A 13,830-nucleotide genomic window follows, 5' to 3' on the forward strand; every position below is an offset into this window, starting at 1 on the left:
TTGCTTATTTTTTCAAATACACCCTTCCTTTTAAAAACCATTTACACAAAAATTGCACAGCACTGGATTCTAGCAGTCTATCAGTAGTTCAGGGTGCAGCATCGACAATCTTTCTCCCTACTTGTGTGTGTACGCTATACATTTGCTCTAACCAGAATTATCATTAATATTCTTCATTGTGAGGTAAAAATATCTTTTTCTAAATATGATTCCTTTACATGATAAAAATAGTTATTTTCACTCTTCTCCAAAAGTTTATGTCACTGATGCTTTACCAGAATGTTGTTTCTGCTGAAGAGCAGTGAACTAATGTCGTGAATCTGGAAGATGGGTGTGTCTTAAACTCTTGCATGTGTGAGATGGCTCTGTCAGAGGAAAGAATACCTAACGACCATACTTAGTAGACCCCCCCCCCCCCCAACACACACACACACACCCTCTACCCCCCCTTTCCCAAAGGTCACACTCTTGGCATGTTGTGTTTTCTGTTAATAAAAATCATTATAAAATTTTGATTTTTTTGTTTTTGTACAAAAACACGTTTTCATAGAAATCTCATTTGCACAAATCAATGTGAAACTTTGCAAAAAAAAGAAAAAGCCACAGAGGTACAAAAAGAAAGTGGAAAACTGACACTGAGCAAATGGAAAAAAAGAGTTGTATTAAGGTGTATTCGTTGCAGCACTGAGAATTCAGTCCATACAGATAGAAATGGACAGTTTCATAAATGAAATAATTAATACTTTGAATAAATAGTCTCTGTGTTGTGTGATTGCTCTAACTTTAGACTTGGTGAGCTGTGCTCTGTGGTCTACTCTTATTGACAGAAGAAGTGATTTCAGACAGCTGGAGGATGGTTTTTCCAAGTATGCGCACAAGGTGACTGGATGCACTTCCAATACTTAAACCACGTGACTTATGGCCACTCTTGTGGTTCCACATGGCTCTGTCTTCTGCTGTAACTGATCACTGAGACCATAGCAACACATCCATTACAGTGAGTGAGTCAGCACATGGGAGGATTTTACAGGGAATGACTCCTGTTCACCTCCAAAGAACAGCCTCAAAGTCTGATTATTTTGTGATAGCTGTTCTATTCTATTAAAAAGCAGAATTTATAAAAGTATCATAATTAAGCTATAATTGATCAATGTGATGACATGGCATTGTGCTGGTAGTTGCCAACAGCAGTTCGTGTTGTACCAGCTGTCTGGATCTGAGTCATTGGGAACTTCTGAGAGGATTCAAAATGGAGAAATAATGTTGCAGCAAACTGTGATAGGAAGTCATTGTCTGAAAGCATGTAATGTGGATGTACCAATCCTCCTCTGACTGCTGACCAACACATTAACATGAAGAGCTCACTACATATTGCCCCTAGTTTTACATTCTCTGCTAAAAATTGACCATGTAGCTTATAAAAATCAACCCCCTCTTAATTACTAAAATGTTAGTACTCCAAAACACAAATATTTGATATCACTTATTGCCTGATGGATGATATACAGTAGATCCATTTTAGATGTCAGTAAATATGAATTGTGACTAAGCAATGCCTCTCTGTACATTTGCAGAGCATTGCTCGCCATGATATTTAAGGTTGGGTTCAATTTAGTTTCGAGCCTAATCGGTCATTCTACTCACAACATTTGATAATAAACAATCCTGTACATATTTTACTCCCCATTTCCCAGTTAGTATCTCTATACTCTCACACTGCTCGACCAGCCTCCGCAGTGAGCAGCAAGATTAGGATTCAAATTATTTTCGCCAGAATGAAAAGTGACCACCCCATACCCACTTTGAATTTTTTCAAGAATAACTCTTCAACTCTGGGTTTTGAAAATCCTGGCACTTGTAGTTGTTTGCCTCGCCAAGGTGGGAAGAGGAATGAGGTAACTCGCTGAAATTTCACCCAGGTTTAAGTTATTTCCACAGGAAATACTGTTGAATCTCTTATCCCTAGCTAATTAAAAAGAAAAATTGACATTTCATCAAAATTACGGCAAAGCAATCTTACTCTATCTTCAAAGTAACCCAAGTTCAGACGATAACAACCCACTGCTCTCCTTTACCATTTACCCACACCCTTTTCCCAAGTGTCTTTGCTCACCCCTTCAGTACAAGAAAGAAGGTGAGAGAGAGATTGAGATTCACTCTTCAGGCCATGGTCTCTTTCCCTGGCAGTCTTCGGTCGTTGAAGGTGTGCATGTTGATGACCTCCTCTGTTTTCACCATGACCGGTGGCTGGGGCTTGTGTTTGAGCCGGCGCTGGCACTTGAGGGAAACCCGCAGTTCGTCCACCATGGCACTGCAAAAGGATCTCTGAAGAGAAAGATGGGAAAAAAAAGAACGGGTTTTAGACCACTTCCTTTGTCCAAATACTTTGAGCAAGAAAACCAAACTGTTCTCCCTCAGGGCAGTCTCATTTTGAAACCTCACCCAATCACCACCCTCCTTCCCAATTAAGAGTTGTCACAGGGAAAAAATAGTCAAATATACAGAGTTCCAAGCTGGAAATGAGGGTTATTCTGTATGGGAGTGAGGCAAAAAGAAGGAGGCTATGAGGCTAGGAGGGGATGGATAGATTCTGTAAAGTTTAGGGCTCAGAATGATTGAAAACATGGTCTGAATCCACCAGCAGTGAATTTATAGTTGTAGCATGTTGCATGCAGTGTCATTTATGCTTAGGATACACTGCAATATTTTCTAGGCTTCAAACTTGTGCACAATTGCATACTATTAAAATGCTGTATATTTTCAGTGTTTGTTATGAAAGATTGCTTTCTGTGTCCAAATCATTTTAGCAGTTGTGTTTGTTATGAAATACATATTTTATCAATTGTCTTTGGATTCTACTAACTTTGTGTGGCATTTTTTCATTGACATGGTGGTGGCATGGCAATAAGAATCTGACATTTGGCCCACCAACTGAACTGAAATATCTCAAGAAATATGACAACAGGTGAATGACCATCACATCTGTACATATAGAGCATCCATGCTGCCCAGATGCAGCCTGAAAGAAATAAAATGAGGAAAAATGTGTCAATTCTCCCAATTGAATAAAGAACATATAGTCACGAAATGATGATTTGGAATGAAACGTTTTCTTAGATTTTGTTTTTATTATTATCTCTGTAGCAATGACAATAATAACCACGTGCCCAAAGTTGTTGTGTGATGTTAGTCACAGTTTAATTAAAGCAATGTTGACATGATATGAAAGGAAGAACAAAGAGCAGAGAGCAGTCCCTACTCTATACCTGCATGTTTAATTGCCCATTCTTCCACGCCCACCTCTATTGTCTGGGAACATAGTTGTTCTGTAATTATATCCTGAAACTTCTTTGATTGCTCCTGTAAACATCACTGAACTAAAAAGAAAAAAAACCCCAAAAACTGCTAGAATGCTACTGCAAGCAGCCCAACTGAGAGGGGCTATGTATACACAAATAAGATAGGATCTGTGGACCAGTGGACCTCGTGTTACTAAGTTCCTTAACAGCGCTTGCTTTTGAAACTAGAGATCAGTGACGTACAACACAGATGCTACAGCAAGGAGGAGCCGTGACGGGTCAAGGGGGAAACACCATCATCACCACCATCCCAGAAAGAGTAGAAAGCCCAAAGAACAAACCCTGATAACCTTAACACAATGAGATGGAAGATCTTAACTGAGCTGAATCCCTGGAGTCTTTGTGGCCCTTTTCCAAGCCTAAGTGACAAAATACTTTAATGCAGTGCTGTATACTATGCTCACTCAGTGGGGTTACATGGCTGTAAAAATCGGATTATTGGCTAAATTACAATCAGACTGAGTTATTAAGTGCATGTAGACACCTTAATCTGACTAAGAACTGGATCGGATCGGATTAAGACCCCGAGATAACTGGGTTGAAAGCAGTGTTGCCATAGTTACTTTGAAACAGTAATCCGACTACTGACTACTGATTACTTCTTTAAAAAGTAACTTAGTTAAGTTACTGACTACTTGCTTTCAAAGTAACTAAGTTAGATTACTTTTAGTTACTTTCAGCAGAGGCTGATCCCCCGCCCCTATAACATGAAAATGACTACCAGTTCTGCCAATACTCACTTTATTGACATGCATTTTAACCGGAACATCAAAAATGACACTGGCATTTGCAAACTTTCTTCTTGAAATAGGCTTACATGTTTTTTAAATAAAAAAAAAATAAGACAGTCTTTCTTGACTTTACTTAAAATATAAAAAACCTCTTACATAAAAAAGTAATACATAATACCTATATTGAACATCCCTTGAACCTGTAGTTGTCTAACATTAGAGCAGCAAGAAGTGGTTTTATGAAACAAAAACAGTATAAATAAATCTAAATACTCTTTCTTCACTTCATTTAACTGAAATACTTATTACAAATTAAATGCTTTTTTGACTTCATTAAATCTAACTTAAATACTTCTTATAAGAAATAAAGTAGCGTTTCTTGACTCAATTTAACATAAACACTTCTTTAAAAAAAAAAATACAATAGACATTCTTGACTCCATGCATTTAACTCTGATTGCATCTATCTATGAATTACGGTAACACTTAAGTTATATTGAACATGTAGTTGTCCCGCATTAGAGCACTGAGCAGCAAGGAGTGGTTTTACAAAACATCAGTGATTCACTCGCAGCGATGCAGACAAACGGACGGTTATATCACGTAACCTGCTGATAATTATGGGCCCAAGCCAGTATGACAGTCAAGTTTTTGAACCAAAAATGTCACGTTTATCCACCCGTTGACCAATAAAAGTTTAAACAAACCTGATTGATCGTCAGACCCGTCGCTTTGCAGAAATGTTTGTATGCTAGTCGCCTACAACTGCAGCTGTTACTGGATTACCCAAAGCTACACCTGACGAAGTATACATAGATAAACACCCGTACACTCATTCAGATATCATAGAAGATGTAATACAGTACAAAGACGTTAACAAGTCATCTTTGAGTCATCAATTGCAACCAGGTAACTAGCTAGCCCTCTCCATAGCACTGCCTGAAACGTAGGCTATATGTTATAAAGTTAGCACGAATAGCTAAACCCATCAACTATCGTCTGTGACAGGCACTGATGAAAACTGTGGTTTAGACTGGTGTATTTATTTAAAATGATTAGGGAAAGTGAGTAAAATGTAACAAATGATATCGCTGGTGTTTAACATTTTAGTGGGACAGATCCCTTTTACTGGGTAGGTAGATGTAAAATAACGAGTGACTTCCCGTCGCGGACACTGATATAACTCATAAGAAAACGAAATTATCCCAAATTATTTCAATACAAATGTATGGTTGTAATAATCGTGACTATATGTTGACAAAAGCCAAATATATGTTCCCCTGAAATGCAGAAATAGTAACGCACGATGTTTTAGATAAGTAACTTCAATCTGACTACTAGTTTTGAAATAGTAGTTGCGTTAGACTACTCGTTACTGAAAAAAGTAGTCCGACTACAGTAACGCGTTACTAATTAACGCGTTACCGGCATCACTGGTTGAAAGTCACTCTAAACCTGCTTGTAGACGCTGAAGCACGTGGTGAATCAGACTTTGCGTTCTGCGCATGCTCCAGATGTTTTCCCGGGGTCGTGACCCGGAAGTCAAAGGAGACGATATTCCTGTTGTTGTCGCCTTCAGAAAGAAAGAAACAATGCGATGGAGAATGCTCCGTTGGGCATCGAGTTTGTGCAACAAGCAGCTCATCACAGACCAAATGTAGAGGGACGTAGCTTCATCTGGCTCTGCGTTCTCCATCTTTCTCCAATGCCTGAGTTTGTTGTTGTTGTTGGTGGTGAAGAGGTCAACAGGAAGTGGCTCTATTAGCAACAGCTGGAATGGGTACAGCGCCACCTATCATACCGGGGTATGACACGCTTTGTGCCTCTGATCCCATTCATTCACCGCCATATATCCAAGGAGAATTACCCTCGCTCAGATAAGGAGCAGAACCCAACTATAGCTGTAATGGAATTAATCTCATCATGCAGACCCACTGACTGGGACCACCACAGAGACCAATAAGCTGTTGTACGCCACAGCAGCAGATATCCCTGAGATTCCTGGCTATAACATTACAAGTGGGATTAATAATGGCCGAGAGCAAATTTTATTTGCAACCTCAATGTCTTAAGGGTTCCATGCTTTACTAAGCAGAGTAGGGTACAAAGAGATAGGTGGAGAGACTCACTATCACAGTTTCTGGCAGCAGACCAAGCACATAAAGAAAAGTCCCTCTTATAAGGTGTACTCAGTGTAAATTCATTTCCCCAACAGAGCAAGAAAAGTTACAAATAAACAAGACGCTATTGGCAGCATAACGGACAGACTATATAAACCAGTTTACAATAGGACAACAAGAAAGCAGGGGCATTGATGGGAAAAAATATGGATTCTGTTTGCTTTCACAGCCTGAGCATTCAAACTCCAGGTCCTTCTTAAATTGTGTTCACTCTTCTATCTGGAACGAGCTTCAAAATTGTTTTGTCATACATGAATACCACAAGCCATTAGAAGCAGTATCCCCCATGGAGAAGAAGGCTTGAGACCAAGATTAAGGTAACATGGAGATAAGTTAGCCAGCTATCAGAGTAACAGAAATGTGAAATGAACAAAGAACTTCCAAAGACATACAAGTCTGGCCATACCAAAGTCACTGAAGCCAAAAAAAGACTCACCACTGGTTACCTGGCTGGTAGGGCAACAACAGAAATGTAGAAGCCTCGAGAGAACACTGGTTCATGTTCTGATAATCACCAGAACATGAACCAGTGGTTAACATAATGGCACTTGAGAATGTACAAATAATTGGACTACACCAGGACCTAACATGTTCAAAGCTTATTGGCAGAAGAAACCAACTGTACTTCATGAACCTTTTCATAGATAAACTTGACAAACTGATAAAGAAGGCTAGCTCTGGGATGGGTACGGCTCTGCAGCGCCTTGAGCTGATTGTGTAAAGAAGAATGCTGCCCACCCTCTCCACAACACAGTGAGGAAACCATACAGTGTGTTTACAATTTAGGATAGATGGAATCCTTCTAGAGACTAAAGTACACGAATGAGGAATAAAACGGAGAAGACAGCAAGGAAAGTGTGAAGAGGAAAGAACTTGCCAGAAGGCTTACAATGACTCAACTATATGCTGTTTTACTACCCATTGTCCCATAGCCTAAATGTGTATGGCACAAATGATTAGTTGACAAAATGTATAGCATTTTAAAAGTATTCTCAAAAGGATTACTTACCAAGTTTAGAGTTTTAAAAACTACAATACACAAAAAACATATACGCTAGCATATTAACAGCAATATAGTATTTAAATTCATTTGGAAAGAAAGGATACTGCATTTGCGATGTCAATAAGATGTGTAAGGGCAAAAAGTGAAGGTAGATTGATCACCAGCTATATGTGGACTTACTGCTATGACCTAAGGTCTGAAAATGTAGGCAGAGAGGAGTACAACAGAGTAAAGCTGGATGTGGGACCACTATGCTTCAGACGACCAGGGACCAGTTGATGAAATGAGAGGAAACATACCCTGCATGGCTGCTGTCACAGCAATTAATGGTCTGAACACTCTTCTGACATCAAACAGCATAACTGACACAAGCTCGAACAGTAAGAGTGTACAAAACACAGCATAGTGCAATGTCGATTATATCCTGAAAGCATTTCTGACCTCACCTCATTAACTAACACTAAATCTGTGAATGTGACTTAAATATTGTCAGCCTCTCTCTATCAAAGAGATTGTGGAAACTCTTTCTCTGAGGGCCCTGGCTGTCAAGGACAAATGATAAAAGGACATGGTCAGTTTGACTCTTCACAGAGATTGACCCTTTTCTTACCTACACTTAAAACTCCATGACAAAGAGCCCTTGAGTGAGGCTAGTCTATGTTTTAACTCTTTGGCACCAGATGCATTACGTCTGTCCAATTAAGATTAAATAGTTAATATGGGATGAGGCAGCTGTCTCATCAGCAAACCTCTTCTCTTTGTTGCCAAACACAATGAACTCAGTTTTTTCTTGATTTAACTGAAGGAAATTTTGGTTCATCCACTTTTTGACTTGCTCTAAGCAGTCGCACAATGACTCTATAGGACTGCAGTCATCTGGAGACAGTGCCAGATATATCTGTGTGTCATCTGCATAGCTGTGGTAGTTGACTTTAGAGTTCTTCAGAATTTGACCCAGAGGCAGCATGTATAGAGTGAACAGAAGGGGTCCAAGAACTGACCCCTGAGGAACTCCACGTCATAGCCACTCGATCAGATTGATTACTTCCAATAGTCACAAAATAACTCCGCTCCTCCAAGTAGGACCTGAACCATTCTAGGACTGTCCCGCTGAGTCCTGCCAGGGATGTCCAAAGTCGGTCCTGGAGGGCCCCTGTCCTGCAGGTTTTAGATGTTGCCCTACCTCAACACATCTGATTCAGATCAAGACCTCATTAGCAGGCTTGTGCAGAATTTAACAATCTGTTGAAGAGATCCATTTAATCTGAATCAGGTGTGTTGAAGCAGGGCAACATCTAAAACCTGCAGGATAGCGGCCCTCGAGGACCGACTTTGGACATCCCTGATTTATGGAATCTTATGTGCAGAGCACGTTGCTGTTGCTGGTTATTTTGAAGTTCCATTCTTTTACCCCCTGCTGATGTGTTTGTCACTGGCCCTCTGCTGGCTATTATGCTTTGATTGGTGTGTGAAAATGTTGAATTGCATCTGGTAGAATAACAGGCAAAAAGGTGGCTACTTAAAACTGAATAGAAAGCTTTCAATTTGAATGCTTTGTGACCTTTTGCATTGGAGCTACGTGTTGTCTTGTTACTCCACTAATAAACCATAGTACGGTTTTTAGAATAAAAATATATAAATATTATTTATTGTTTTTTTGTTTAGGATTTCGATCTATTATTTTTTTTAATTAAGATGTCATAAGTAGAATTTCCATGTAAAGAATTAAATTATGATTTAAAAAAAGTTGCTGAACAAAACCAACCAAAATGACTGCTGGATGCACCCCGTTAAAAAGTAAGCCATGTACCAAAAACATTATATATATATATATATATATGTATATATATATATATATATATATATATATATATATATATACAGTATAGATATATACAGTAATATATATATTATTCACAGTTCAATTTTGAGTATGGTTCACGGTTAGTTATGAAATAGATAAATAGATATCTGCATGCATCTCCTCAGATGTCTGTGGTGCTGACACCAGTTTTTCAGTACCAAAAGTAGTTTTGTCCCTGCCATGTAAAGCGAAATGGAGAAAATATGTTTCTCTTGCACTGAATTAACATCTGTAGGATGTGTGGAACACAACTTCATTTTCAGGTGGATAATGAGAATGGCAAAGGAACAAAGGAATTAAAATTTGAGCAGATCCATAACACTATGTACCAGATAAAAAGAATAATTCAGAATTTTGGATGTTCTGAAGCTGCAAATGTTAGAGTAATGTTTATTCTGAAACTGAAGCGTACATCACTGCACCTCTGGTGGCTAACATGTACGCTTTCATATGTGTGCAAAATGATCAAATAAAGTAAAAAACCTTTTTCATTTATGAAAGTTTGATTTTGAGTATCTTTATGGTAATCTAAAAAATCTATAAATGCAGAGATGCACATACATCTGCTTAGATGGCCGTGGGGCCCATGTTCCAGTACTGGACAGCTTTCCATAACACTGTTCCATAAAATGAGGAGAATTCAGAGATGGTCATACAAAAGTGAGAAATGAACTTGAACAGATTCATTTTTGGACACCAAAGTTAGTTCAGAATTTCAAATGAAAAACTAAACTATGAAACAATGAAGATGAACTGATTCTGAACTAGTTAGTGGCCAGTCTGCTGCTCTGTAAGTTTTACAGTCATTTGATGATGTGGGATTTTAGCTGTGTAGAAGCTTAGAAAGCTTGTAAATGCAGCCTTTTGAACTTGGTCCTTCCTACCCGTTTACTGGTGAGTAACGCTGCATCTATTAGATGCATGAAGTTATCAGATGCAGTAGCGTCAGACATAGTGAAAAAAAAACTGTTCCATGCTGTCATTACCTGGTGTCTCTACACCCTCTGACCGAAATCTGCAGCCCAAATGATGTCCCAAGCACATGGGAGTAAGAAGAAACCAGGGAAATATCTGCAGAGGCCTCCCAGATAGCAGTGGACTCCGGGGCGGATCCGCCCTCAAGCCGGGCAGGTCCGCCGTCCTGATCAACCGCTCACCCCGCTTCCACACAGTGTTACGATGCGTTCAGACCGTTACTCGCGCGAGTTTTGCCGCGGGTGTAGTTGAATTTACTTGCGTTATTTGCGCGAGTAAACAATGACCGAATTTTCGCTCAAGGGGCTATTTGGAGCCATTGCCTCCATTTCATTCTCTCATCAACCGTGGCTGATATAAGTACCATCGCGTCCTTGTACCTGCTGTGGCAGTCCGAGATTCGTCGGAAACGCAAACGCCTTCGTGTCTGAATCAGTGACATCATCCGGAGCCGCACTCAGCTCAGAGAATTTCACCGCCTTCTCCAGGAGTGACGGCCTGGATGACGGCCGCTTCCAGCGGTATTTCAGGCTCACCAGGACCTAGTTTGATGACCTGCTGGAGAGGATCGGTGCCGTGATCTCTCGGCAGGACACCAACTACAGGCGCTCCATTTCAGCTGCGGAGCGCCGTTCCATCTGTCTCCGGTGAGTGGCAGATACATCAATTAAAAAAATCCCGGGACGCTGTCGTCCAGAATCTCAACGCTGATAGGCTGTCGTGACAAAGTTGGATTTTCTGAACTCGCGCGAATTCGCGTCTCGTCATTTGCTCGGCGGTATTCGCTTCATTGGTGTCATTCGCGGCGCCGGCTCGAATTGGCGTCTATTCGCGTATTTGCATTGACTTTGTATGTAATCACGTCGCGCAAAAAATTCGCACCGCGTCCGGTCTGAATGCACCGTTATATCTCATCAGCGGACCCGTTCCGCGCTCTTTTCAAACCTCAGCTTCAGCTGCATTCGGAGTTGGGCAGCGACACGCCCCGCCCCCAAACAATGTGCTGTGAAACAGCGGAAGCGCTGCACACTCTAGGCGGATCCGCAGCATTCTTTGTTACAGCGTCATTCCAAGTTGGAAAGCAACAGCGAAACGTCTCCTTCAGCAGATCGTACACTGTAAGTAAACTGTTAAAACTGTTAATATGTGCTTGTTTATGCAGATGGAAAGCGGGTGAATCTGTCTCTATGATTTAACTTTTAACTTTGTAATATAGCATGGCGATATAGCATACCATAGCGATATAGCATAGCGAGCGTGGTTAGCTAGCTCACATAGAATATTGCTGGTAGGTAATGTAGATTTGAGTTAACCCTGGTAATCACTCATTCATCCAAGTTGACTATTTTTGTTAGTCTTAAACTGCATTCCTATATTTAGAAATTCTATGTCTGAAGTATGTGACAGATTGTCTGTTTTGGAGTGCATCACTATGTGTATCCTGTCACAATACAAATTGGGATTATGATGGCGGATGATAATAATAATAATAATGACTTGGTTTTATATAGCGCCTTTCAAGTAACCCAAGGTTGCTTTACAAAAAGGAGATGGGGCTTGGGAATAGAGGAAAGAAGAGGGGAGGGGGTAGAAATGGGGATGGGGCCAAGGTGATTAAGGACCATAGGCCTCAGTTGAGATGAGATGAAGTACCCAGAGAGAACCCATGCATGTACAGGGAGAACATGCAAACCACATACAGAGAGACCCCTGGCTGTATTCTAACACCTGCAACAGTGCTACCAACTGCACCACTGTGCAGCCTCAGAACTGTAAATTTACTCGTAATAATAACCCAATTTTAGGTCTTTTGCAGCTTCACAATAAATCATTTTCAGGTGTATAAGGCTAAACTGGTGGGATTTTTATGGAGTCATTTCTAGTTGGTAAGCAAGTTTTTATCTGTATCTACTTTTGTTAATAAATTCATAATAAATAAAGGTTCTGGACCAAATGAGTCCACCTCCATTATAAGTATCCGAAACGGCTCCCGGCCGGATGTGGCACTTAATGTGTGGATCCGGATAGGGTCAGGGGCGGATACGACCCGGATCCGTGATCTGGATCTGTTCCGGATCCGGTCCGGAGTCCGTTTGCTATCTGGGCTGTATCTCTGCAGGGAAATAGAAAAGAACTTACTTTTTTGGGTCTGAATACAAGGCTGAGAGGGATTATTTTAGTACAAGTCTTTGTGTTGTTAGAAAAAATATTCTGCATTGCCAGACATGGCCTACTTCAATGCAAAGTAGCACACAGACTGCACTCTAAAGCCAGGATCGCAAAGAAGTATCCAGCAATTAATGATTCGTGTAATAGATGCAATTTTTCACCTGCAACATGAGCTCATGTGTTCTGGTCTTGTCCAAGACTCTTGGGTTACTGGTCCTCTATATCCGATGCCCTATCCAGGATATTTAAAAGACCAGTAACCCGACCCCTCTCACGGCCATATCTGACCACCCTTCTGGGGCACAATCTGATGGCATTGCTTTTGTCACCCTCTCAGCGAGAAGAATAATTTGACTTCATTGGAAACAGGCTGCCCCGCCCTCCTTTAAACATTGGCTTAGAGATACACTGCAACTCTTGAATCTAGAAAAGATTAGACTGGCAAAGAAAAGTTAGTTGTTAGATTTCTGTATATATGATGTCTAATTTTCAATTGTGAAAAAAACAATAAATAAATTGGTAAAAAAAACAAACATCTATTCTGCAGAGTATGTCTATCTTTTTAAAAGTAATATGTTAAAATGCCGTATTACTGTTTTTACAGGCATCTACTGTATAAAGTGTTGATTCTACATCTTCTCCAGAGGGAAACGGATTACTGTAGCTAAACATAGATTTTCTTCATCTAGATGTTTTATAATACACCGCCTGATCATCTAAGCCGCTGAAACATAGCTTTTCAGAGCTATTGATGTCTCTCCCCTGTAAATTAGATGGAACGGTAGTCTTTTCAACATTATCGCTCCAGGCTTTTGGGGACATTGGGCCTACTCTGCTTACACACAGGGGATACATTGCAATCATGGCTGCCTGCTGGTGGCATTTTGGATTGATGGTGACTGCTTAGGGTCTTTGGATTTTTATGATGCTTGACAATGAGCTGCAGCTGCACGGCCACATTACACAGTGAGACATCTCACAGGAGGTGGAGAGGAACGGAAGGGTCATAAACTTCCTGCTGGGAGCAGAGACCAGAAGAATGAAAGTAGATTTTATACAACATGTGTTTGTTCAACAGGTTTGATCACGCACAGGAATGTTACATGAATAAAGACATTTCCATGAGCATAACACTGGTTTACTGGTAGTATGTTTGTGAAGATTATTGGCTTGGATAAATGAACTGGATATGATGACCTCGCCCCATCAACATCTATGCCCACCAGCAGAGGACACTGGCCCACTCTGTATCAGCTGTGACTCCTTTGAAAATCGGGGTACAGGAAGAAGCAAATTATACAAGCTCACATGCAAGAGGTAGTATCAGAAAGGTAATGTATTCATTTTCCATGACTTTCTATTCATTTTTTTAAATATTAGAAGGTCTTATCCAGACACTCGCAGCTTGATTGCAGTGCTTCAGACTGAGAGAAAAACTAAGACAAACATTACAAAAACTAAAGTTAAAGGTGGAAGTAGCCACTCACACCTGAAGTGTCATTCAGATAAATGGCTGACTTTATTTATACTTTGATGTCAGTTGTTTTGG

At 40.3% G+C, this 13,830-nt stretch overlaps 1 protein-coding gene across 5 annotated transcripts in view; it reads right to left on the minus strand.

Annotated features, from left to right (window-relative positions):
- Positions 1 to 450: 450 nt before the first annotated feature.
- Positions 451 to 13,830, minus strand: part of LOC142379606 (glutamate receptor ionotropic, kainate 2) — a 422,159-nt gene continuing 408,779 nt past the window's right edge. For 4 of the 5 annotated variants that reach the window (XM_075464651.1, XM_075464654.1, XM_075464652.1 and 1 more), the window contains one exon: positions 451 to 2,325. In XM_075464651.1, the coding sequence (XP_075320766.1) occupies positions 2,072 to 2,325 (254 nt within the window). In that variant the 3' untranslated portion in view covers positions 451 to 2,071. The remainder of the gene's footprint in view (positions 2,326 to 13,830) is intronic. The other variant, XM_075464655.1, reaches the window with a different exon arrangement.

This window comes from Odontesthes bonariensis, chromosome 5 (assembly GCF_027942865.1).
Source record: "Odontesthes bonariensis isolate fOdoBon6 chromosome 5, fOdoBon6.hap1, whole genome shotgun sequence".
NCBI classification, from domain to species: Eukaryota; Metazoa; Chordata; class Actinopteri; order Atheriniformes; family Atherinopsidae; genus Odontesthes; species Odontesthes bonariensis.